This window comes from Pituophis catenifer, unplaced genomic scaffold (assembly GCF_029215685.1).
Source record: "Pituophis catenifer annectens isolate HBS135680 unplaced genomic scaffold, rPitCat1.0.hap2 SCAF_10, whole genome shotgun sequence".
Lineage (NCBI taxonomy): Eukaryota > Metazoa > Chordata > Lepidosauria > Squamata > Colubridae > Pituophis > Pituophis catenifer.
Window position 1 is genome coordinate 831,150 of NW_027256890.1, and position 25,816 is coordinate 856,965.

The 25,816-nt window shown below is 52.5% G+C and overlaps 3 protein-coding genes across 3 annotated transcripts; 2 read left to right on the forward strand and 1 right to left on the reverse strand.

Annotated features, from left to right (window-relative positions):
- Positions 1 to 2,889: 2,889 nt before the first annotated feature.
- Positions 2,890 to 10,803, forward strand: LRRC75B (leucine rich repeat containing 75B). Its single transcript, XM_070951311.1, has 4 exons — positions 2,890 to 3,180; positions 6,500 to 6,628; positions 8,677 to 8,789; positions 9,649 to 10,803. The coding sequence occupies exons 1-4, from the start codon at positions 2,890 to 2,892 to the stop codon at positions 10,202 to 10,204; spliced, it is 1,089 nt and encodes a 362-aa protein (XP_070807412.1). The 3' UTR covers positions 10,205 to 10,803.
- A 2,152-nt stretch (positions 10,804 to 12,955) lies between these two features.
- SNRPD3 (small nuclear ribonucleoprotein D3 polypeptide) lies at positions 12,956 to 14,245 on the reverse strand. The gene is made up of 3 exons (XM_070951312.1): positions 14,120 to 14,245; positions 13,839 to 14,031; positions 12,956 to 13,101 (listed from the first exon to the last, which is right to left on the reverse strand). Exons 1-3 carry the CDS (start codon positions 14,243 to 14,245, stop codon positions 13,040 to 13,042), a joined length of 381 nt encoding a protein of 126 aa, XP_070807413.1. The 3' UTR covers positions 12,956 to 13,039.
- On the forward strand, positions 14,196 to 24,928 carry GUCD1 (guanylyl cyclase domain containing 1). The gene is given in 6 exon segments (XM_070951310.1): positions 14,196 to 14,265; positions 14,268 to 14,652; positions 15,232 to 15,397; positions 15,769 to 15,860; positions 21,901 to 22,142; positions 22,330 to 24,928. Coding segments are annotated over 6 exon segments (1,047 nt in total). The 3' UTR covers positions 22,422 to 24,928.
- Positions 24,929 to 25,816: the final 888 nt, after the last annotated feature.

The following is a 25,816-nucleotide window of genomic DNA, read 5'->3' on the forward strand; positions in this document are numbered from 1 at the left end:
CTGGGCATCTGTGCAGTGGGCACAGCCAGCATCGCCCTTAGGGCTGAAACTGAAGGGGAGGAAGGGCAAAAAGCATCAGCCATTTCAGAGGAATTATTCAGTCTGTCATCTGCATCTCTATAACTGTCTGGTTTGGTTCTGCAAACCAACAAGACAGACACAGATTTCAGAGGATAATTAGAACTGCAGAAAAAACAATTACTACCAACCTGCCTTCCATTGAGGACCAGTATACTGCACGAGTCAAAAAGAAGTCTGTGAAAATATTCACAGACCCCTCGCATCCTGGACATAAACTGTTTCAACGCCTACCCTCAAAACGATGCTATAGAGCACTGCACACCAGAACAACTAGACACAAGAAGAGTTTTTTCTCCAAACGCCATCACTCTGCTAAACAAATAATTCCCTCAACACTGTCAAACTAGTTATTAAGTCTGCATTACTATTAATATTCTCCCATCTCCTCCCACTTACGACTGTATGACTGTAACCGTGTTGCTGGTATCCTTAAGATTTATATTGACTGTTTCCTAATATGATTCGATTGCTTATTTGTTCCCTATGACTATCATTAAGTGTTGTGCCTTATGATTCTTGATGAATGTATCTTTTCTTTTATGTACACTGAGAGCCTATGCACCAAGACAAATTCCTTGTGTGTCCAATCACACTTGGCCAATAAAGAATTCTATTCTATTCTATGGAAAGCTTCTTGTGAGCACCAAGAGTTGATAGGTGACTAATTTCTCTCTCCATTTGCTATGAGGGCATGGCCTTCCTTTCATGCGGTAAAAGTCCACTCTGGCCAAATGGTTTCTTTCTTTGATCTCTCCAGGGTGCCACCCAGACCCCCAGTCCAGGGCTCCCAGGTGAAGCCTACAATGGGACCGGGCTCTGCTCCAGTCCACCACCTTCACTCCAGGGCAATGGTTGGGAAGAGAGAGAGTTCACGATCAGTTTGCTCAGAAGGACAGCTCAACAACTTATCAAGGGCCACTAGAATGCCAGCCAGTTCACATGGGGGGGAGGAGGGAGCATGCCTGACTAAGCTGGACAACGGCCCTTGACAGATGCCATCTCCCAAACTGAGTCTCTGGCTTTATGTCCCCATTTGAGCTGACCCAGGATGGGGCTGTCTTCCTGCTCTTCTGGTGATGCCCTTCTTCCCCGGCTGAAGCAGCCCAGCTAGCAGGGAGTCAGTTCCCTGGTTCCAGACCAGGAAGTGACCCTCTCTCTCCTTCTGCTAGACTTTGAACCTACCTGCACTGTGACCTCCAGGTACCAGTACAACCACCCTCAGGCAGGGATGGAAGAAGCCTCTGCAGGTAAGAAATCAGTGCTTGATAGGGTGAAGGGTAGCCCAGAATCGGCTCAAATCCTTTCTGACATAAAGAAAAGCAACCCAGGCCAACCCAACATTCCCCACCTGAAGAAGGAGACCAGTGGAATTAAATGGGCGCTTGCCTGGCACCTCTGTGCCCTGGCTAAATCCTGAGCGGCTAGCACTCTTGAGAAGGCAGTTGCAACATGAAATCACCACATTTTGCCAATGGCCACAAAGGATGAAAGCGATCACAGAGGTGCTCAACTCACTTAACCGCCCTCTTGCAAGAATCCAGCCCGGTTAGCCTCTGCTTCATCCTTCCCTGGCCTTGGTGAAGGATCTGCTCCAAAGCCCCTGGCTGATTCCACCACTCTCTGGGCAGGGGGCTCAAGACAGTCCCCACATGATGCTGGTTCCAGAACCCTCACCTAATGAGGCCCCTGCTGCGTCTTAGCCCCGAGTTCGCTCTTTGCTGACATCCAATTATGTGATTGGCAACCATGGGGGGAGGGGTCCTCAGGTGGGTTGGGGAGCACAGACTTCTGCTGCAGGGTGAGAATTGCGGCTGCAGCACTGAGTCTCTTTTGGCCAGCTCAAATTCCCAGTGTTTTTCCTAGAATATGGAGGATTTTCCTTTCTGGCTTAATTCTCTTGTGTGTTGGTCTTCCACTTAATTATCTTAAGGCATTCTAGTCTACTGCCTAAAAAGGCAGAGTGGAAATTTTATGACATTTATACACACCATTGAAACCTATGGTATGGCGCCCTTAAGCACACAGCTGATATGCTCCAGATGTTCTGAGTGGCCACTCCCTAATTTACAGCGGGCAAAACAGAGGGGGCATCTTTATTCCAGGAGCTCAGAGACGTGGAACAAGACCCCCCACTCCCATGGTGCTGAAGAAAGGGAAAAGGACGGCCCAAAGGGCTGGGCCACTCTGCGAGGATAGGTTATAGAATCGGTAAACTTAGGCCAAGCAAACTGAGTAAAAGAAGTCAGTGCAATGTAAGAGACGGAGGGACCTTCGAGATCATTAAGTCCAACCCTGCCAGAATCCGGAATCCAGCATCTCCCACGGTTGCACCACACAGCCTGTTTAAACGGCTCCGGGGCTCTTCAGGACCTTTTTCCTGATATCAAACCAAAACCGACTTCTTTTTTATCTTTTTCACATCGGAGACTCTTCCATTGCACCCATCAAGCGGAGCCTCTCTTCCCGCACTCCAGCCTGGCTCTGCACCCCCAACCCCAACGGCCCCACCGGAAAGCGAGCTGGCCTAAGCCGTGACCCCCCCATTGCTGGCCAGCGGAGCAGGCGCCTCGAGCGGGGTTCGGCGGAGACCGGCCAGGGACGGGAGAAGCCTCTGCAGGTGAGAAGTCAGTGCTTGGGAGGGGGAAGGGCAGTTGCGTCCCCCGGGACCACAGGGGCTCCTCCCCGGCTGCGCGCCGCGGGCACGTGCCCGGAAAAACAGAGCCGCGTCCCGCGAGCGGAGGGCTGCAGGGGGCTCCGCTCGCTGCATTGCGCCGCCCGAGCCCCGCCAGCTTCCCGGCGCGACGGGCGATGGGCTCCCGGCTGAGCCGGCCGAGCGGCGCGGAGGCGACGGGCGTTCTCGGCCGCTCCAAGGGGTCCCTCGGCGGCAGGAGCCGCCCGGAGGAGCCGCCGCGCCGCCTCGGCCCGGGCTGCCGGCTGGCTTCGTTGCTGCGGGGCTCGGAGAAGCGGCCGGCGGGGCTGCGCAAGAGCCGGCCGGCGGCGCCCTACGTGCGGCGGGTGCGCTGGCTGCGCGAGATCCAGGCCGCCCTCCGCGAGCACCAGCGCGAGCGGGCCGTGCAGCTCCTGCGGCTGCTGCGGAAGGTGAGCCCGGCCCAGGCGGGAGGGATGCGCGCCGCGCCTTTGCTTTCCTCGGGGTCGAGGCAGCCGCGAGTCCGAGGCCCGGGAGGGAGGGAGGGAGGCGCTTCTCCGGCAGAGCCAGCTGGGCGGCCGCGGCTCGGCCAAGCTCCGCCCCGCTCCGAGCGCGGTTGTCGGTCGGGCCGGCGGGATGGAGGCGGCGCCGCTGAAGCCCTGGCCGGCCGCGGGGCTGGGGGCGGAAGCGCGGCCGTGGCGCTTGGCCTCTTCGCCCGACGGCGGGCCGCTTCGGCCTGGGGAAGGCGGGGCAGCGGGAGCGTCTCCAACTCGGGGGGGGGGGGCGGCGGGCTGCCTCCGAAGGCGGGTCAGACAAAGAGGAATGGAATGCAGTGCGAGAGAATAGAACTTAATTGTCACTTTCAATGTACACTAATCAGCATACATTACCATGAACTTTCATTAGGTTCAGCTCTCAGAGGATAACCGTTATGCATATATCCACATGCACACACATACATGACACAGAAACATCACAGTCTAGTTCCAAGGTATACATGTGGGGGGGGGAGAATCCTGCAAATTTACAGACGGATGACATAAGGAACAAAGCTGTTACAGAAGAACCTAGTAATCCTGCTATAAATACTTCAAAACCTCCTCCCAGAGGGGAACAACCGATACAGACATGGGTGTGTGAGGTCCAATCGCACACACACTCACAAGATTTTGTACTAGCTGACGTTTCAGGATCTCCTCCACCCCAACACCAAAAAAGTCCTCTAACATAGAGGCAGAAATGTGGCAGATGTGGGGCCAGTTGCAAGAGGCTCTCCTAGGGGTCCCTTGCATGGGCATTGGGATGCCCCGGGCAGTGCCAAGCAAAAGAGCCCTGTCGGGTTGGTCCAGTCTTTCCAGGCCCACTTCCATGGGGCAGACCAGGCTTTGCGTGACTGCTGGAGAGCGATTGTGTTGCCCAGTCAGTTGCTTTGACTCTGTCAGTTGTGGGTGCACGGAGTTTGCCTTTCTGCTTCTTAGTAGAAAGTGTTGCCCTGGTCCAGAGAGACGCTACACCGAGAGCAGGAAGGGTGGGCAGTGGCACAGGGTAGATGAGTCCCCACCCACTCGCATTCCAGGATTTGAAGAAATGCTGGAGGAAGCAGCTTTGCCAAGCAAGCCCTGATGGGGGTGGGAGGCAGCTGCTCTCAGACCTTTTTTTCCATCAAAAAATTCAGTTGGTTCAGTTGCCTCAAGAACTGTGGCCAGGATCCGATGAGAATCTGAAAGAGTTTTAGGGGCTGCAGCTGCAAGGATGCCATCTTTCCAGCCTCTGGGGCTACCCCACATCTGGATGACAAGATCTGCATCCTCGCCCCAATGGTGAAATCCAAAAATTTTCCCTACCAGTTCTGCGGGTGTGGCTTGGTGGTCACTCATGTCACCCACTGTTAGAGCCAGGAGCTGCGCATTCTGAAGCACATTCTGCCCTTCTGAAGCCCTCAACGCTTTGAGTTTCCCTCCACCATCTGGCTTGACTGCCCAAGCGATTCTCGGAGCTTTCTCTTGCCCCACTCTCCATCCTGAAGGGCCACGCCCCCCCCCCCCCCCCGCTAATCCTCCATAGAAACCGCCCGCCCTGTTTCTGCAAAGGCAGAGGCCACCCCCTGCAGGGCGATCCAAAGTGGGGAAGGAAATGCTACAGAAAAGGCCGCCTTCCACTCGGGCCTGTGTGCCTCCCGTGCCGGCTCCACGGGGCTTGGGGTTCTGAAGCAACCCATTGGCTTTCCACCCGGCCACCTGCCTGCTCTCTTTGCAGATTGGCTCGGCCGACCGCTGGCACCACTCTGGGAGTTTGGCCTGCGGAGTCCTGGCTGAGCGATCACCAGGCCTCCCCAGCAACAGGTGCGCCGGGGCCGCCTTCTTGAGCTATGCTTGGAAGGGGCTGCTGCTGCTGCTCTCACCACTCTCCCTCCCTGCCTGGCTGCAGAGGTCCGCCTGCCCTCCTAAAGCACCAGTGTGGCAGCGCCATACGCTTTTTTCCTTCCCCCACCACGAAACAAAAGTGAATGGCAGTGGTGATGCTTCGGGAGGGCAGGCGGCCTTGGCGGGGGCTGCATCAGCCTCTCTGCCAGTGCCATGTCCTGCACTGGCCGGGCACATGACTACAAGTGTGGCGACCTGGTCTTCGCCAAGATGAAGGGCTACCCGCACTGGCCTGTTTGTGTAAGCGCCGCCGCCCAGGCCAAAGGAAAAGTGCTGCGGGCTCCACAGTGTCGCGGCCAGGCCTGGCCCTCTACCTGTGTGGAAGGCTGCCGCCCAGCCGCCCACCAGTAGCTTCCGCACCTCTTGCTCCTTCCCCTGGAGCACTGGACTCCGCAGGCTGAGTGTCAGCGGTCAGCGGACCCAACTGCAAAGAGATGGCGAGGTGGGATCTGCAGGCTGGTGGCCAGATGGGAAGCCAGTGGGTTGCTTCGGAGCCCCAAGCCCCGCAGAGCCAGCATGGGAGGCACGTGGGCCCAGATGGAAGGCAGCCTTTTCTGCAGCATCCCCCTTCCCTCTTTGGATCGCCCTGCAGGGGATGGCCTCTGCCTTTGCAGAAACGGGATGGGCGCATGTGCAGCAGCCCCGGGACATCTGCCTGCCCTCCCAGAGCACCGCCGCCCCTCTCAGCCCCAGTGCAGTGTCTGTGTTTCCACCAATGGCCTCAGAAGGCAAGGGGGCATGGGGGATCACCGGGAAGGCCACGTGGAAGGCAAGCAAGCATGGCAGGGCTGCGGGGAAGGGAGTAGGCTGCTAGCTCCCTTCCGCATGGCCCACAGCCCCTACATACTTGCCTCCCTTCCACGTGGCCTTCCGCTTGCCTGCCTTTGCAAGCTGGCCACGGGGATGCCGGGAAGGCTGCGTGCGTGGCAGGGAAGCATGGCAGGGCTGCGGTCTGCGGGGAAGGGAGTAGAGGTGGCAGGTTGGGATGGGTGGGGCAGGGGCAGCTAGCTAGGCTGCAACTCGCAGGCTTACCTGGCAGGCAGATCAGGGCCGCTCAATTGGGGTGCAGCGCTTTGGGCAGGCAAGCTGCATAACAGAGACTGGGCGGGGCGGGTGAGCGAGCAGCGACCGGGAGACCGGTTTGGGGGCGCGGCCAGCCAGCGGTTGCTACCAGTTCAACGACCCAGGCCAAATGTCCGCTACCGGTTCACCCGAACCTGTCCCAACTGGTTAGATTTCACCCCTGCCTCACCCTCCAGAGGCCTGCCTTGCTTGCTGGCCAGTGGTATGGGGGGTTTCCCTGTCCAGTGCCCCCCAGTTCTAAGCCACTTTCGCTCTTTGCTCGTAGGACCTTGGCCTGGAGGGGACGTTCCTCAATGATGTGCTCTATAAGAAGGCCACCTTCCTCAACCTGGTGGATCCCATCTCCCACGACCTCCTGATGAACCTGGCCAGAGACCTGCAGTGCCCCAAAAAGGTGAGCGCCACCAGGCCCCTTGGGAGGAGCACATACCCTAATGTACCATCAGCACTTAGATCTCTGGGTGGGGAAAGGGCCTGATGGCTGCAGTAAATGGGCCAGTTCCTATCCAGCCCTGTACAAGACTTCCTCTTCAGCAGAGTACAGGGCACGTGAGGTCTCCATCCCATCCCATTCTGGCCTGGCCTGGCCGAGGAACTCCAGGCCTCAGACACCCCAGATCCTCCTGCCTTAGGAAGAAGGACAGAAGCAGGTTGCAGCTTCAGGCCAACATCACCCCAGTTTGGTGTGCATGTGAGGAAAGGGGCCGTTTCACACTGCGCCCCTCCTTGCTCTGCCTTGAGGCTCATCTTCCTCTCCCTGGCTCTGAGTTCAGTTGAGGGAGGGGAGATTTCAGCTAGGAAAGATCGGAGGAGCTTCCCAGCAGCAGGAGCAAAGAAGGCCCTTGGTCCCCCTTGCCCTGACCCCCAGCCTTCTTTGTCCTGAGTCGGAGCATTGGGTAACCTCGCGTGGGCATCTTGTCAGGTGGCCCCGCCTCCCAAGGTTATCCAAGTCTTCCCAAGTCCCCCCCTGGAGAGACCTCACAGGGTCCCCTCTCCAAAAGAGCATCCTGTGCAGTGAGCCAGTCATCTCAGCCCGGAAGCCCCAGCCAGAATCCCAGCCGGGGCCTCCTGCTTCGCAGCAGGAAAATACCGGCTTTTCTATGCCTGTTTGGTGTTCCTGCACTGGATGAAAGAGAGGCAGAGGCAGCACAGGCTGGCAGATGAAAAGGAAAGGTTTTGAGGCTGGCCTTCAGTAGAGACTTGCTAGATTTTTTTAGATTTAAAAACATTCAGATTACTCTGCTCTTCTTTTAAGAGGTACAAAAGTCCTATTATAGTTAGGGGCTCCAAAATTTGGCTTGAGATCTCTGGATTTCTGAGCAGAGAAGAAGGAAGAACGAAAATGATCTAGTAGAATCAAGCCCTCCTGAAAGTCGGAATTCTTGGATAGCTAGGGAGATCCCATATTGGGGGGATTTATTTCTTATGCACAACCAGTTCTTGAAGAAGTCCAGGCCTTGTTGTTGAACAAGAGCAGAGCTGATGTGGCTCTCCTGTCTGTATTTTCAGCCACACAATCCTTGTTGCTTTTCAGCAAAGATCCTGATTCTCCCCCTTCCCCTCCCGCCTCCTCCAGGCATTAAGAGAAAAAGGGAAGGGCGAGGTAGCTAGCCCAGAGCCCCACCTTGCCCGTCCTCCCCGGATATTGCAGCCATTGTCTTCCTTATCCCAGATTTGGCTTTGGAGTCTGCGCTTCAAAACATCAGGGATACATGGAATTGTCCCACGTTGCATTGGGGAGGGGGGGAACCAACGGAAAGTCTTTGGAGACTGCCGGTTTGCTTTCTCCTTCCCAGCTGCTATTGAGGGATAGAAGAGGGAGGCTCCATTGGTGGTGACCTTTGCTCATGGCTCTCCTGAGCCAGCTTGTCCAGTAGGATCTGCTTCTGCCAGCTGTGCTTTTGATTCTGGCCAAGGGCTGGGTGGATTCCCCCATGGACTAGCAGGAGACCCCTGGCTGCTTTCTGTCCCTTGCCCTTCCTTTCTTTGCCACACACACACATACACTGTGCTCTGGTGTCCCCTTCCTGTGGAGAAGGGCCAGCGGGGGTGCGGGGGCATGTCCTGATGCTGCCTGGGGGGCTGGGGCTGCCGATTGCAGCTGGAGAGACAGGGAAGCAGCTCCATATCTTGGGGTCCCTTCAGCCCTTCCGAGCCCCTCCTGGCAAAGGTCTCTGATCTCACAGGGCCCCCTGCAAGGGATGATTGGCATGGCCCCCGATGGTTGCATGGAGTTCTTTGATTCCTGGCTGATATTCACCCAAGCCTTTGGAAAGGCAAAGCAGCTGACTGGGGGCTGAGCTTGCAGGTTGGGCATCTCCCAGGGCCCAGAGAGCCCTCAATGGCAGAGTTCAGGGTGTGAGGAAAGGATGCCAATGTGGGGCTGTCAGCTCTGCAAACTGAGAGGGCCCCTGCCGATGGCTGCCACTTCCCTGCTTTCAGGAATACGATCCGTGGAAATCCTCTGACCGGATTTGCCGGCAACTGATCTACCACTTGAGTCCACATTCTAAATGGCATCGATCTGGGCTGCGCCATCGCAAATCCCACAGCAGGTGAGCAGGAATGGTGGGCTACAGAAGTCCTTGGTTGGTGGTTGCAGGAGCCAGGAGGACACCAGTTTTAGAGGGTGTGACATGTGCTCAATTCCCACAATAGATGAAATCCAAAGTAACAAAACAAGCGGCCTTCCAAACATATCATAATATGACATAATGCGATAGCCTAGTTCACGCAAGGCCTGGATTTCCACCCACAACATACTGAATCACAAGTTGTGTGAAGCTGCATCTCTAGAATCCTTGCTCCTTGCAAGCATTCATACATGCAGTGGCTTTGAACACCCCTTCTTCCTATTTCAAGAACCATGGTTACTGACTTTACTGTTGCAAAGACAACAGCTCAGCCAAAGCTGCCCCCTCCCCCCCATGTCATTCTGCCCCTCTTCGGCCAAGGCAAGCCCCCAGGGCCATTCCCAGGCAGCCAGAACACAGAGCAAATGCAGCACACAGCTCTCCCACCTGGGCAGGAGGATGGGAAACTGGATCCAGTGGGTGGAACAGTTGCAAGCACTTATTTTGTGTCTAATGCTGTAATCCCTTCCCCCGCTCCAATCTTGGGCCGGAGGACCTCTGCATAAAAGTTACTCAAACTCCTTGACCGATGAGCATCTACCAATGGAGAGGGATGGCTTGGCCAAAGTAGCTGGCTCATCCTGTAGCAAACAATGGTGATGCCAGACTTAGACCGGCCTATGGCAATGCTGTCATGCAAACACAAATCCAACCCAAACAGGCCAGCTGCAGCATTTGTGGTCCATTGCGTATTGTCCCCCTCTGCACACACCCAGTTTTCTAAAGGGAGTAGCCCTTCCTTCTGAAGCCCCTTGCTTCTCTTTTCCTTCTTCTTCTTTAGTCTGAAGAGTAGCCTGCAGAAGAAGCTCAGCCAAGAAGCCATCCATCTATCTGGAGTCCCTCTCTCTACACACGACATCCAGCATCTGGCCAGCTACTTGCAGGACAGAGGGGGCCCCCTTCTCACCCTCGACCTGAGTTTCACCGACCTGAAGGATGAGGAGATGCGCTTCCTGATGCCTTTCCTGCGGTCGCTGCCCAACCTCACCCACCTCTCCCTTAACGGGAACCACTTGACCCGAGCCACTGTGAAGGACCTCACCGATGCCATGAAGGACATGGCCAAGTTCCCCTCCTTAGCCTGGATCGATCTGGGCAACAACATGGACGTCTCCTCCATGCCGCAGCCTCTGCTTGTTGGCCTACGGAAGCGGCTCAGCCAGCAGACCACGCTGCCCACTATTTACGAATCCTTGGACTGCACTTCTGAGGCATCCAGTGGGCCTGAGACCAGCCTGCTGGAGGAGGAGGAGGAGGAGGAGGAAGATTTGCAAGGGGAAGAGGGGATCCCACCAGTGGCCAAGCACCGCTTCCACCAGCAGTCGTGTGAAAGGTGACTGGACATGGAGGTGTCCTCTGGAAGACAGAAACCACTGCTGTGGAAGCTCTGATGGAAGAGATGCCGCATCAGGCCTCACCTGCCCACTTCCTTGAGCCTTTCCTAACCTTTCTGACTCGCTCCCCTTGCCCTGTCCTCTTCCTCCTAGTCGGACTTTCTCACATGCACCAAATCAGGCTGGTCACTTACCATGATGCCGCAAATGGAGACCATCTGGAGATGCAGGAGGTGGGCTCCTGTTGTGGGGAGGCGCATGGAGCAAGCGAGCCCTGGGCCCATCCTTTCCCAGCTGTGCTGGGTCCACAAGCCCAGAGAGCCCTGTGAGAATGGCATGGAAAGACTGAATGGGGGCCGAGACGGCACCGGGATGGCACAACTTGCCTCCTCCCCCTCCTCCCCTCTGAACAAAGGGTGGCGGAATGCGAGGCATGCCGGTGTCTGCAGCCCAGACATGTGACTGATGGCACTGCAAGAACTTGAGGGCAGCTGGATGTGGTTTGCGCAGGTGTTTGTCTGGGGGGGCCTGTTTGGAGCATCCCCTTCCCCCCTAGTGTTTCTGCTCTTCATGGACGTCTGCATTCAAACACCTCTGTGCTTTCTGCTCTGTCGGGCTAGGATGGTAACTCTGCCTTATGCCCAGGAGGAAACGGTAACCTGGGCAAGCCCAGTTCAGCAGAAATATCTCGTGGTGTGTGATTTATGATAGTAAATGACTTTCCTGGAAAGAGGATGAAATCATTGCTCAGCACTTTGTTGGGCAATTATTTGCCAGAGTTGCAGAAGCCTCGTTCTCTCTAGAAACTCCTATTGAAATATTCCCAACCTGTTTCTTCATAATGGGGGTCTCCCTTCTTTTGACACCATTTCTCTCAAAAGGAAGAATGTGCACATTTTCAACTGTGCCTTGGTGCCAGGGGAACTGCAGTGCTTTTCTCATCCATCCAATACAAGGATGCTTGGATTTAACATCCCTTGTGATGTTCCTTCATGGAGAAAGGAGAAATTGGCTCTCCTCCATTTAATAGAACCCCTCCCCCCCAAATCAATTTGGGGCATACAAAATAGTGATGACATTTAAGCCACAGTGGAACAGCCAGTTAGAGACGAGGGGTTTGCAGAATGCATCGCTCAATTAGGGCTTAACATCTGTGGCTCAGATGTGAAAGAAAACGGGGCACTCTGAAGAATCTTTTAAGACAACAAGAACTCCCAGAGAACTTGAGCCGTTTGATGATTCGAAGCACCCAGCCTGCTCCTGAGTGGTTTCGTTTCAAAGTGTGGCCATTTATGCACACCTTTGGGGTTCTTTCCACACAAGCCCCCTTTTGGAACTCAGATCCTGTAGATAAAAAAACGTTTAAGATGCAAATAAATTCCCCCCCCCCCCCAGAAAGTGCAATCCTCTAAGCCTTGGGCAGCCACTCTTGAACACCTGAAAGGCTTATTAGACATCTCAGATAATAATTTAAGAAGAGATTGGATAACAATTTGTCTGAAATGGTATAGGGCTTCCTGCCTGAACAGGGAGTTGGACTAGAAGACCTCCAAGGTCCCTTCCAGTTCTGTTATTCTGTTATAACCAGGATGGATTTGATTTAAATCAAGTTGATTTAAATCACAATTTAAATCATGATTTAAATCACTAGTAAAAAGGCTTGATTTAAATCAACTCGATTTAAATCATAATTTTTAAAGAGCAACTGTCGTTTCTGCTACTCCTTTGACCCACTGTTGACTCACTGGTAGTCCCAGTGTTGCAGAATATACAGCCTCATGCTACATAACTAAGCTCCATTTCATGCTGAATAAACTAAATTATTTATGTATCTTAAATAGAAAACTATCTTACGATAGATTTTTACTCCAAAAGTTTTTTATTAAAATAAATCTGATTTAAATAAAAAAAATCTGATTTTTTTGATTTTTTTTAAAAAAATGATTTTTATCCACCCTGGTTATAACCAAAGCTAAGAGTTCTGCTTGTAAGACTTGCAGCTTCCCAATTAAGAGGCTCTCTGGCTGAGAGACCTGCAGGCAGCAGAGGAAAGCTGGTCAAAATGGATTGAGCAGGCAGGAGCACCGGTCATCTTCAGTCAGAGGGAGGCAAACTTTCTTTTCTCAATATGCAATATGATACTCTCCCTTACAATGAAATTCCCAATTCTGGTCTAAAAGGTTTTTATAACCTCTGAGAACAAACCAAGCACTTCATCCTCTACTTGTCTCTCCAATCCACCATTGCATGCTCAAAGATAATTAAAATTTTAGAAACATACAAGTGAACACAAAGATACTTGCTAGATAAACCTTTTAATTTTTATTTTGCATTTTGCAAAGATTGGAAGAAAAAAAACCTTGAATTAAGGAAACACTAAATAAGAGGTCTTATACCTTACCATGATTTAGATTTTATGGACCTGTCTGTTTTCATTTTATGCATTACCCGGAGACTTGGGTTTACCGATTAATTGAAACTACAATAAATTATTTTAAAAATCAAACAGGACATTTTTAAACTCATGGCCATTCTTTTAATACTGCTAACAACCTGTTTATTAAACCTCACATAGGAAAGCTACCCTGAAAGATTGTCTTATTAATATCACCTAAAAGGCAGATGACTGATTTTAGTTTAATTAATTTCTTTTTATTTTTTAAAAAACAGCTCCTGAGTCATGTACTGCAAGGTACTGCAAGCAGCCAATCTATACCACAGTTAAGTCAATGATACACAGATGTTCTCTTCCTATTTTGTAAAAAACATATTTATTAAAGTACACACAAGTACAATTAGCACACTTTTCTCTTCAGCAAAGCAGGGTTTGATCCCAAGTTACCGCCGCTTCTGGAAAATGTTGCCACGTCCCATTCCTCGTCCCCTTCCTCTTGCAGCCACTGAAGAAAACAGAACACAAAAATCAGCAAAGGACAAACTTCCCTGTCTGAGTGCAGAGATGTTTCCGAGAAGATTAAAAAGAGGTGAGAAAGCAGCAGGTAGAATTAGTTGCTTGTGATATTTTAAAGGCAATAAAACAAAAGCCTATTCACTATTCTCAAATAGTGAACTCCACAATAGGCAACACAAATCTCTTTCTGCCCTCCAGCACTTATAACGTTGCTGGAACCTCTCCACTTCTGGAGTTCCATTTGCAGCCCTTCATGGTGAGGAAGGATGAGCGAAAGGGAGGCGGAGGAGGATGCAAAAGCTGGTCCAGAGAAGGCTGAAGGTGGGAACCCTCCCCAACCTCTCCCCCTTGTGTCCTCTGGGCAGGGCAGTTCTCAAAATTTCCTCCCCCCCCCAAAGCCCGAAGCCCCAGCTCCTCCTCCTCCTCCTCCGCTCCTGGAATAAGAGACGGGGATGAGTTTGAGCAATCGGAGATTCGACTTGGGGCAGTTACCAAACGATCCCAGATTGTGTTTAACCCCAGCCGAAGCTCAACGGCCGCCTGGCCAGCGGGCGCAGAGTCGCCACTGAGGCTTCAGGTGTTAGGTGTCATTCGTGCCAAACGGAGAAGGTCCCGTTCAAGGAGGCGCCTTTGACGGGGCCCTCTGGCCGCCGTTCTAACCGGGCTAACGGAGACCCTCCCGTGCCCCCGCCCCCCACCGCCCGCTTCCGCGGCTCCCAGGCTCACCCTGCGCCTTGAGGATGGCGGCCTTGCCGCGCCCGGCGCCCGAGCCCTGGTTCTTGTTCTTCATGCTCTTCAGCATCGGCGCGTTCTTCAGCATGTCGGGCAGGATCAGGAAGCGGATCTTGCTGCCGCGGATGTAGACCTGCTCCAGCTGCGCCACGCGCCCGTCGCGGTAGGTCACCGTGATGTTGGACATCTGAGGGGAGGGAGGCGGCGGTGAGGCCCGGCCCACAGACCCCGCGCCCGCCCGCCCGCCCGCCCGCGACCCCGGCCCGCAGCCCTGCCTGGCAGTTCATGTTGTCCTCGGCCTCGATGAGCTTCCCGCGGTAGACCTCGCCCGTGTTGGTCTCGCAGGTGACGATGTGCCCCTCGGCCTCGTGCAGCACCTTGATCGGCACCCCGATGGACATGGCGGCCAGTGGAGGAGGAGGAGAGGCGTTCCCGGCCTGCCCCGCGCGCGCGCCGCTCTGCCCCGCCGCCTCTATGGCGCGCCGCTCTCCGCGGGAGAGGAGCGGCGCTCCCGGCCTGCCCCGCGCGCGCGACGCCCCGCCCAGGCCGGGCCCGGCCCCGCCAGCGCCATGAAAAGCCCGGCCGAGGAGGCCGCCGCGCCGCCGCCCTCAGGTGGGTGCTCCGGGCCTGGGGCGCCCTCTTACGCGGCCGGGGGAGGAGCGGCCGAGCTCCGGAGCCCCCTGCCCTTGGCTGCCCTTGCCGACGCGGCGGCCGAGGGCGTCGGGGACGCGGTGCAGCTGAAGGTGCCGGCGCTGCAGCAGCTCTACCACTGGGACTGCGGGCTGGCCTGCTCCAGGATGGCGCTGCGGTGAGTCTTCCGACGGGACTGCAACTCCCGGCATGCCCCTCCCGCCAGGCCCCGCGACGCCCCCCCGCCAGCTGTCAGGGGCATGCTGGGAATCGTAGTCCTCGCTTATAGGCGGCGGCGGGGGGGGGGTTGTTTGGTGTTCCGCCTTCCTTCTCTCCTCCTTGGAGCTCCGAGCGGGAGAGAGAAATCCTGGCCGGTGCGGAAGGTCCGCTGCGGGGGTCGCAGAGGCTGCGAAAAGGAGAGCAGAGCGAGGCCTCTGGAGGGTGGAGCTGCTGGTCTCTGCTGCGGCTGGGACTCCAAGCGAGAGCGAAGCAGAGGCCTTCCAAGGCCAGGGGCTTTATTAGATGTGGACCCCCACTCTGGCCGGGCCCAGCTGTTGACCTCTGTCTGTTGAACTTCTGTCTGAGCTAAAGGTGACGATGGAATCTGCTTTGTCGTGGAAAGAATGGCTGGCAAATCCATGGTCTCCAGAAGGAAATGGTTATTCTAACTGTAAATTGCTTTTTTTGTCCCCTCCTTTTGACTCTGATGCCCACCCTGGTCATCCCCCCCTCCACCCCCCATTTGACCTGACCTCAGGTACCTGAACCTGCTGAATGATGAGGACTTCCAGAGAGCAGTCCGGGACCTCCAGTTGACCAAAAGTATCTGGACAATTGACTTGGCGTACCTGATGCGTCACTTTGGGGTGAAGCATCTGTTCTGCACCCAGACGCTGGGCGTGGACAAGGGCTACAAAAACCAGGTAGCTTGTTTGGATGCTGCTGCTCCAGACACAAAGGCAGCTCTAGGAGGGACGCTTGCACTCTCTTAAGAGGCGTAGTGGTACTCACACATTCGTGGCCATTTGCTGCACAACTGACATTGGGCGCCATCTACTAGAAATCCCAGGGTTGCCTCAACGGCAGGTTTGCCCTTTGCTCACAAGATGCCTCAAAGCCTTCTGTGAAGTCTTCCAAGACGATCTTCTTTGGCAGGCTTGATTCAAGACGGCTGCCCCACATGTGTTCCCTTGGGGGAGGCAGTGGGGGTCTCCCCTTAGAGATCCTAGCAATCCCTCCCTGGGCTTTCCGCCAGGAGAAGGGTTTGTCATCTGACATGGCTCCTTGTCTTTAGTCTTTTTATAGAAAACACTTTGACACAGAGGAGAACCGTGTAAACCAACTATTTGCCCAAGCAAAAGCCTGCAAGGTGCTGGTGGAAAAACGGTGAGCTCTCAGTGGATGCTTTGCCTTTCTTTCTTCTAGCAGGTGATCCAGCTGTTTATCCGCGGGTCTGTACCTAAACAAGCCTGCATCACCTTCCTCTGGCTTTTAGGATGTAGCCATGAGAACTGACGGTCCTTTGGATGCAGGGTTTGAGCTCTTCCGCTGGGAAATAAATCTGCCTGAGATGAATGGGATATGCTGAGCAAGAGGGTGCAGTGTGACCGAGGGTGCTTTTTTCCTCGCATAAAAAGCGTTAGAAATAATAAAGGATGGCGTTCCGAATCTGCTTCTGCATGGACCAGGGGTGCCAGTGAGAAAAACAACCAGCTTTGGCTGTACTGCTCTCCCTGCCACTTGCAATTTCTCCCACATCCTCATTTCTCACAAGTTGTGGTTCCCCTGCACTGGGTAGGAATGTTCCACGGACGTTCCTAAGGGACATCCCAAGGCATAGGGTGGCTCTATGGTTGAAGGGAAGAGTTGGAGAAGGAGTGATGTTGAGGGACCAATTTGTTCCCCAGTCCCTCACCTTGAGGACAGGAAGAGAAGGATGGAGATCCCACTTAATACTTTTAGGAAAAGGCAAAAGGTTCCACACACAAATCCGTTTATACACAGAGCAGGCAGTTTCAAGTAACTTGAACTCAAATAGAGATGTGAATGTTAGATGTTTTGGTGCATGCCCAGACTGAAAGGAGGCTCTTTGGTTTTGAGAGGGGTGGAGGGGTTAAGAGCAGGAGGAAGGCTGTCAGTGGCAGTGACTTGGTCCCAGCAGCTCATCTGTGGCCTGCATGACTCTTGCAGGCCACAGTCATGCAGGCCACCGATGAGCTGTTGGGACCTTGTGGCAGCTCAGGGGAGTGAGGAAAGTGCTGGAGGGATGGGAGGACAGAGAGGCAGGTGGATATTCCACCCTGGGAGCTTCTCGGGGGTTCCCACATCTGCCCTGTTCTATTTTTTCCCCATAAAATCCCTCTGGCTTCTGCTTTTATTTTTACTTAATTTTATCCCATCTTCATTACTTTTACAAATAAGGTGGCAAGCATGCTTAATATTTACAGAATACAGAACAGAGTTGGAAGGGACCTTATAGGTCATCTAGTCCAATCCCCTGCTCAAGCAGGAGACCCTATGCCATTTCTGCCACTTCCTCCTCTTTATTTTCCCCATGGCAACCCTGTGAGTTGGGTTGGGCCAAAAAAGAGAGACTGGCCCAAAGTCACCCAGTTGCTTTTTATGGCTGATGCAGGACTTGTACTCCTGGCCTCCTGCTTGTTAGCCTGGTGCCTTCACCACTAGACCAAACTGACGTTCTTCTAAATGCAGAAACCAGCAAAACATTTCAGGCTTTGTTTTCTTCCCAAATCTTATATTTGGCATAACAGTTCGGCAGAATTTCTGGAGCATGGTATGTAGTAGTTTGAAATAAAACATCCAAGGGTGTGCATCCCTGGGCACTGCCAGGCATTTTGGGATTGGTTTATTTTGATTGTAGCAGTAGGTCTATTTTTCTGACTAGAAGCAGGAAGCAGCAACCGGTCGGTTTCCTTTGCAAGGGGATATACTGAGAGGGGCAGGATTGTCCCTCGTTGCTGTTGGGGTTCAACCCCAAGTATGTGAATGACGGTAGAAAAGGTGCAAAGAAAGTGGGTTATTCTGCTTCATTGGTGACTGTCCCTCCATTTTGAGGATGCCAGCCGCAGGCATGCCCAGGATGGGGTGCACAAGCTTCATGCAGGGAAGATCCTGATGGTTCTTTAAGTGGTCATCTGCAGATTCCCCTGGAGGGGCTTCTGGCCTGTGTTGACATTGGAAAGCTCCTTCAGGGCCTAACTCAGCCTTTGGGCAGGGAGCCGCTGTGGAACAGCTGCATCTGTCCGAGGAAGTTCCCTCCCTTTATCTCAGGCTTCTGAACTAACACAGTGGTCTTTTACTCGCAGAACTTTCTTGGCAAGGGGATGGCAGATGGCCACTCAAAGAACCAGAGTTACAGGTAAGCAACCTGTTCTTATGCCTTGTGGTCTCCACATTCACACAGAGGAGAGAGTAGCAGGCTGTGCACCCAGAAGTGGGGCAGAATTCTAGCTAAGTAGATCAAGACTAGAAACTACTTCATTTGCAAATGAAAAACCCACCTTGTGCTTAATGGAACCTGGGAAAGGAGGATGTGCTCTGGCTTCCATTCGCAATGGTAGACGTAGTTGCATTATTACATACTTTTATCCTGCTTTTTTAAAAATGTAAATAGTTGCTAGCAAAAGAGAAAGTGCGTATAAGTAACTGTTCAAGCTGCAGACATCTATGAAGATGGAGCCCAGTGGAGCCCAGGATGTGCTGTGAGGGATACGCACATTTGAAACTTCAGAAAATGCTTGGCAAGGGAAATTGTGGGTGAGAATGCTAAATTCACTTCCAGGGCAAAGGAAATCTTGGGCCATAGAAGCAGGGAAGATATGTGTCAGGGTTCCAAGTAACATAGCAAAGAGAACTCCAAGGCAGGTAGTTTCCTTAAAGAACAGTTTAATTGGATATATCATATTGGTACAGACTGGTGAAAACCGACTCTAAAGGTTTCTGCAGATTTCACCTAATTAAAAGTAAAGTTTCCCCCCTTTCTCAGTCAGTCAGTCAGTCACATGGTCCAATCAAGGTACTGTTCGGTTGCTCCAGTAATTCTGAACTTGGGAGATGAATAAGAGAGGCACTCGTTTTAAGTTCATGTGGGTGTATGAAAATCCATCAGCTGTATAATTTACGCTAATGAATTGTACTATTTTAATTAGATTTTAGTTTCTCTCTTTCACCTCTTTTTATGCAGCCTCAATCCTTTGACGGGGAAGCCACCAGCAGGCAGCTCTAACCTTAGCATGGTCCTTCGGTCAGAGAATGGCGTTGGCCGTCCCTTCTCTCGAGGAAAATGCCAAGATGAAAAATGTACCAAGAGGGGGAAAGTCTTTGCTGGAAGTGGGGTCCCTGCTAAGGCTGCTGCTAAAGTAGACCAAAAGGAACTGGGGTCAGCAGGACCCCCTCCTTGGGCAGATGTGGGGGATGGTTCTCATTTGCACGGGTCCCGCTCGCTTGCTGAGCCATTGCTCATTGCTCCAGTGCCAGGCCTGCGGGGGGCTTGGTTTTAGACGCTGTCGCAGTGCACTTGAGGGACGGTTGGGCAAGATTCTCTGTTGGAGGCAGATTTGGTACTTTTATTTTTAGCAACATGAAGATAAATTGATAATGTTTTTGTACAAGGAGGCAGCACTGTGTGCATAGCACCTGATCCGTATCGAGCTCTCAGTTGTTTGTGGGATAGAATCACAAAGAAATAAACCACAGGTGAAAACAAAGATTTCTCTCATTTTCTTTACTTAAATCTCTGCCCATGAGGGAGTAATTTCAGTGCTGGATGATGGGATGTCTGGCACTGCTTTGGGGAGGGGGCGAACAGGGACTGGCAGGGCACGTGCTGCACACAGAAAGGAAGTTAGGTCAATCTTGACCATAGGACTTGATCTTCCCTACTCAGACCTGTGAGTTTCTGTCACAGTTTCCAGCGTGGAGGAGAGCTTTAACTCAAGTTGGCTCAGAGCAGAATTCACTGCTCTGCTATCTGCTGTAGGTATAAATAAACGATACCTTATTTGTCTTGCGGCAGCAATTGGTGGCGGGGGGGGGGGGAATCTGCCATTCATGTTTTATAACCTTGCAGCCCCTCCTGGGGTTCCGGATGTGTTTCACATAGAGCAAAATTTCTCCAGCATACGGAGTCCCTTGACGTGCCTCCTCAGACTCTCTCATCCTGGGATCTTGCTGGACTCTGCCATAAAACCCTCCAAACTAGGTGGCGGCTGACATTGGAGCAGGAGGATTTTCAAAGTTTTCCCTGCAAAAATTGGTGATGCAGCTGCCTCTGCCCCCTTGGTGGCGTTTGGTCAAGTTTGGCTCCTTTCATGCTCGGGGCCTGGCCCAGCTGCCTTGAATAAGGGGGGAAATGAGGATGGCCGAGCAGTGTCTCTGTGGGATGGACCGGATCCAGTTCAGAGGCCGCTTCCAGATCCTTTTCAGGCCCATCAGAATGAGAAGCGACCTAGGAAGGGCGACACCAGTAAAGTGTGGAAAAGCTGTTCCTGTGTGGCAGATGAAGGCAGATAAGGGAGGAGCTGCTTGCTGAAGTGGCTTTGACTGCAAAGGTCTCAGCTGGAGGACAAGAACAATCCAAGCTCTTTTTGTTGACTCCGCTTGTCTCCTGGGAAAACTAGGGAAAACTAAAAGCTCAGACTGGCTTCCCGAGGGCTCTCTCATTACATCCCACAAGAATCCTCTGCGGGGGTTGTGCAGAAATTGCTACCCAGGAGTGGAGGGATTCAGGCCTGGGTCTCCTCAAGCAGCTTCTCCCTATGTCTGGAAGTTCTGGGTGTCCATGTGAAGAGACTTGGGGGGCTGGGGAGAGGCTGAGGGGCATCTTTCCCTGGGCCTTGTCAAGTCATGGCTAAACCGCCATCTCCTGCAGGCCTCAGTGAGTGTTGTGAGTAGGCCCCCCAAGACTCCCACCCCTGTAAGAAACTGATGGAAGACCCCTGAGGAGGAGCCCATAACGTTGAGGGTCAGGAAATGCTCTTCCTTCATTGCTTTTATCTCTCAGGAGAAAAAGTGGCAGAAAACGTTACGTCTGTAGATGCATACGTCTGTGCTTTCATTGTAATTCTTCTATCTTTGTCTGTCTTATTAAATAAAGCAGAAACATTCATTTCAGGTCAGAACGGTTATACTAATAGGTGCTTCTGAAGGGAAAGCCACTTTTATGCATCAGGAGATAGTTCCTCTGTGAGGGAGATGGGCAGATGATAAATAAATAAAATAAGTATTCCTGAAGTAGAGGTTTTTGGCCCAAAGTAGTCCGGGCTCCCCTTTCACCCCTCTGGACTCCTGGCGTGGGAGACCCTCTTGAACCCAGGTCTCCTCCTCCCCTTTAATTCTGCTTTATGTAATTGGATACTGGATTTCCTTATTGATAGGCCCCCGTTTGTGCGAGTTGGAAGAAAAGTTTCCAACTCCACCTCAAGTGCGGGTTCCCCACAGGGCTGAGTCCATTACTGTTCACCTTGATAACCCAGGACTGCTGTGCCAAATCTGCTACGAATCATACTGTGAAGTACGTGGATGTCACGGCAGTGGTGGGTCTTATCCAGGATGACAACGAAGATGCTTATAGGGAAGAAGTGAGGGCTCGGGGGACTGGTGCAATAAAAGTAACCTGGTTCTAAATGTTAATAAAATGAAGGTCGTCATAGATTTTAGAAAGAGCCAGCACGGTCATACTCCTCTCAGCATCAAGCATGCAGCCGTACAGGTGGTCAACAGCATTAAGTATCGGGGGGTGCAGATAACTAACAATCTGAATTGGTCTTGCCACATGTCATTCTTAGTGAAGTATGCAAACCAGAGTCTGCATTTCTTGCATCGGAAGACAAGAACACATCTTTCTCCTGTCCTGGCCACTTTTTACTGAGGCACAGTTGAGAGTATTTTAACAAACTGAATCCCTGTTTGGTTTGGTGGCAGCAGAGCCTCAGTTAGAAAGTCCATACAGAGAGTGATGAGGACAGCAGAGATTATAGGAAGCTCGCTTCCAGTTATTTAGGATACAGTTTATAAGCACTATGTGCTTAGAGCTCAAAGCATTGTTATAAGAGACCCCACATCCCCACTCTACTTTCTGTTTCTGTTGCTCCCCTCTGAGAGGTTTCAAACGATTTCTAGCAGGACTTCCAGATTCTGTAACAGCCTATGCCATCTGTCTGGTAAACTTGCAGTATTCATTTTTCTCGCCGTGTACATGTATACATCCGGACTAGACTGTGTTGTTTCTCTGTTTCATATATGTGGGTATATGCATAATTTTGTATTTATTTTGTCATGTTTATGTAGGGTATATTACAGCTCTCAACCTTTGAGAGCTGTATGCAGTGAAATTTCATTTTAATGTATGCCGATTAGCGTGCATTCAAAGTGACAATGAAGTTATGCTAAGTCCCTTCTCCGGCAGCACGGTGACCATCAGGGACATCCAGGAGCACCTCTCACAGGGCCACATCGCCATTGTGCTGGTCAATGCCGTCTTGCTGCTGTGCGACCTCTGCTCCAGCCCAGTCAAGTACTGCTGCTTCCTGCCCATCGGCCAGAAGTGCTTCTGCCGCAGCCCCGACTACCAGGGTCACTTCATCGTCTTGTGTGGCTACAACAGAGCTTTGGGGTGTATTTATTACAACAACCCTGCCTATGCAGACCGTGAGTAACTGCACCCTCGCCCAGGTGTCGGCCTCCAGGCCCTCCCTCCCGTCCACAACTCTCTGGGCTCCTCGTTTCTCGGGCAGTGTGGTGGGGTCATTCCCTCTGCAAGGGGTCTGTGTGTAGGCTGAGGGCGGTGGTGGCACGAGGCGGGCTGGGCCTGTCTGACTCTGGGCCTGCTCCACAGGAACATGCAGCACCAGCATCCATAACTTCGAGGAAGCCAGGACCAGTTACGGCACAGACGAGGATATCCTCTTCATTTACCAAAACAGCTGACCTTCCGGCTGGGGCTCCCAACTCACCGCCATTGCGGCAGCCATCTCAGGACTCGGAGACCTCCGCTCCTAGACCGCGCCGTGTTGGAAGCAAAGGAGGCGTTAGACTCGAGGAGACGGAAGGGAGGAGAATGTATTTTATGCCACCTTAAAGCAAAATACCCATTGCAGTCACAATGAATAACAGAACACGTTTTCCAGTTGGGGTCTATCTGGGGACCCCAGGTGATTTTGCTGGGGGGGAGGATCCCAACTCTGGCCCCAGATTAAAACTTGGCCAGTCCCCCCTCCCTAAAGAAGACTGAATTCTGAAACAAAATGAGTGTGCTCTCTTCTGACGCCGCAACCAGATTCGGTGTGGTCGCCCAGTCCTAAGCCTGCACCCATCTTCCCTCCCTCTGAGCCTTTCTCAGTTCGGCTCTCTTGGTCTGCTCCGGCCAGGCTGTTACCTGCTTCTTGGCCAGGCTGCTGCTGCCACCCGAGGAAAAAGCAAATCCGTGCATTTTTGCACATTTGAAGTTTTGAGATGCGGAAGGTCCTTTCACAGGAATGAAACTCAAAGGCAATCCAGCTTCCTGAATCCCGTAAGAGCAGCTCCTTCCTAACTACCATTCACCCAGTTTTTTAATCTGCTGATAAAAATCAAGCCAATAAATTAAGTAATAGAGGGAAGAGGCAGAAAGGAAAGGAAGGAATCAGTGTTTTAGAAAGCAGAGTTGAAAGGGGTGGTTCCCAGAACCAACATCCCACTCCCTCCAGAAACTGCAGTCAGTGGCTCCTTCTGAAGCCTCATCCCCCCTTACAGGGACTTTTCAGGTGAGATGGAAGTTTGGCAACGTTGGCAGAAGATGGAATTCCTTTTTGGAAAAGGTTTTTTCAGAGGACTTAAATCCTTTCTTTATGACTACAGGTTTTGGATTGTGTGAATCAGTACAATCGATCATTTGAATAACGTCCATTTAATTGATATTCGGTGATTAGATTACTTGTGAAAGGCTGCTAGTCCAGATTGTGCTTAATTTCGTCTTTAAAAAGACCACAGCTACGTCGTGTTAGTTCAGCGGTCCCAGTTCATCAGCATTTTCCTCCTGGAGCTCATCCGAGGCTCACCTTCACCCAGAAGCCAATCTTGCTAGATGCAGTCAGCTCTTCCTCCCAACTCAGCCAAGATAAGACTGCCGTCTGAGCACCATCAATCCTAAGGGGCTGCACTTTTAGCCGTCCTTAACTCCTGCCACTTAAGCGAAGCTGTGGGCCTGCTTCCCACCCTTTGCCCCAAATTAGCTGCCCACGTAATGGCCACTCTGGACCTCAAGCTTGCTCTGCCAGTTTTAAAATGGCCACAGCAAGTCCAAATGTGATCTGTTTTGGCCTCGAGAAGTGCCAAAAGCATTCAGGAGAAGGGCAGGTGCCTCCTGCTGTCGGGCAGGGAACTGGCCTTGGGCTGGAAATCCGCCAGGGAGTCCCAGCTCCTTGGTGATGCCTGCTGGGCGGGGGAGAGCTACGCCCCTCTGGGAGGCCCAGGTTTCTACCTCAACACACCATATTTGCCCTCAGATGAGGGCGACGGGGGTGGCTTCCCTGATGGCTTGAAATAACTGCTGTATGCTCTGCGGTCAAATTCTTGTAAGTGGCTATTAATGGCAGAGAATTCTGGGTAGCATCTTTGAAGTTATCCAAGCGAAGCTTCTAGCACAAAGAAAGGGAGTTGGGTGAGACGACGATGGAAGTAAGACAAGTGACGGAGCCTCTGTGGCTCCCATCCAGATCGTGTCCCTTTGGACTTTCTGCAGTTCTTCCACAGGGAGGAGTCCAGCTTTCAAAACCTTTAGTATTGTTGAGGCTTCAGTGCTATTTCCGTCTTGCCTGCTTGTAGCATTGATTTTGTTCATAAATAGTAAAGACTTAACATGCTGCTTAATCTTCTAGTCTCCAGTTTAAGGGTGCTGCTTTTCAGGGGCTCCCTCTGGACCGAGCTGAAGCACAGCAGCTGCTTCCATTAAAAGCTCCTTAGCAAGGGTGAGGATGCAGCTCCACTGGCCAGAAGGATTGCTTGGTTACAAGACGCCACTTTCACAAAGAGAACATTCACACGGCTGAGGTTGGCCGTCTGTCTTGGCATCCTCCAGTTACGGGATGATGCGCCATCTGCCTTAGAGGCCAGTGGGGGAGGCTCTCCAATCTTGGTGCAGAACCTGCAAAGGGAAAAGGAGAGGCTCCGAGTTCTGCCTTGCCGTCCGAGAGGGCAGAGCTGCTCCTGGCTGAGCTGCTGGTGCAAGAGAAGGGGCAGGGGGCTGCCTTGGGAGGGGGACGGAGGCATTGGGGAAGTCGAAAGAAGGCCTGCCTGGGCCCTGCACGCTTTCTCTTTATTTGGGTGCTCTGAACAAGTAAATGTTTATGCAAACTTCACGATCACATGACAGTAAAAGGGAAGAAAATCTGCAAAATAAGTTTTATACACAAAAGTATATTTGTTTGTAAACCATTCAATAAAGCCTGCTTTCTTGAGCATGCTTAGACTTTTTTTTTTTTAGATGGAATGGGCAAAGTGACTATATAAGGAAACATTCACTTATTTTTTTGCAGGTCTTTGTGTTGTTCTTTCTAGGCTAATGCTTTGCTGCTTCCCAGAGCGTGGAAGGAAAATCCGTCTTTCAAGGAGATGAAGTTTGATTCTTTAGGGAAAAGCAGGAGACGGGTTCATTCCCCAAAATAGTAGAAATGGCTGGCTGCTGCAAAGCGGCTGCCACTGAGCGCTTGGCCCTTCCACTCTGCTGCTCCCTCCTTGTTCAGAAAGTGGCTTTGGGAACAGCCCCACCCCCACCCCAAGCATCTACTTTAGAGGGAGTCCTGATGGGCAGGGAGTGCTCAAGGGTGACAAACTGAAGCTGGGAAAAGGAGACTCCCAAAGCCACAGGGTAAAGCCTGCCCAAGGTGTCCTCGTGCCTGGTGGTCTGCCCACCTTGGGAGTGCAGGGGAGGGTCTTTGCCTCTTTTCAAAGCAGGTGAGGAGGGGCCCCCAGAGGGCAGCTGCCAGCCTCTGAAAGGAACTAGTTCTTGAGGTGGGAGAGGGACCAGCAGAGCCCAGCAGCTAGGAACCTTTACAGAAAGCTGGGCTTGGAAGCGGCCAGTGAGACCGTGGTGTGTTTGTGTGTGTCCTGCTTCTCCATGCAGGAAGCCAAATGAAAGCCCTCTCCCCCATCCTGCCCTTCCTTAAACACAGCCCACCAACCCTCTAGTGGTTGGAAGGTCCAGTCTCTCTCTGCATTCTGGAACAAGAGCCCCATCTTGGCCTGTATGACTCCCTTGGGGAGGTGAGCAGTGCTGTGGGCCACCAGACCAGTTCAATGGACCTGGTTGTCTGCCATATTTTTCCTTCCTCCTTGGACCAAGCCAG

Excerpts from the sequence above, each read along its gene's own strand:
- LRRC75B (XM_070951311.1), top strand. The coding sequence starts at position 2,890 with ATGGGCTCCCGGCTGAGCCGGCCGAGCGGCGCGGAGGCGACGGGCGTT. Across the intron at positions 3,181-6,499 it reads TCCTGCGGCTGCTGCGGAAG|GACCTTGGCCTGGAGGGGAC; the intron begins GTGAGCCCGGCC and ends CTTTGCTCGTAG. Across the intron at positions 8,790-9,648 it reads CATCGCAAATCCCACAGCAG|TCTGAAGAGTAGCCTGCAGA; the intron begins GTGAGCAGGAAT and ends CTTCTTCTTTAG.
- SNRPD3 (XM_070951312.1), bottom strand. The coding sequence starts at position 14,245 with ATGTCCATCGGGGTGCCGATCAAGGTGCTGCACGAGGCCGAGGGGCAC. Across the intron at positions 14,032-14,119 it reads AGGACAACATGAACTGCCAG|ATGTCCAACATCACGGTGAC; the intron begins GCAGGGCTGCGG and ends CCCTCCCCTCAG. Across the intron at positions 13,102-13,838 it reads CGCCATCCTCAAGGCGCAGG|TGGCTGCAAGAGGAAGGGGA; the intron begins GTGAGCCTGGGA and ends TGTTTTCTTCAG.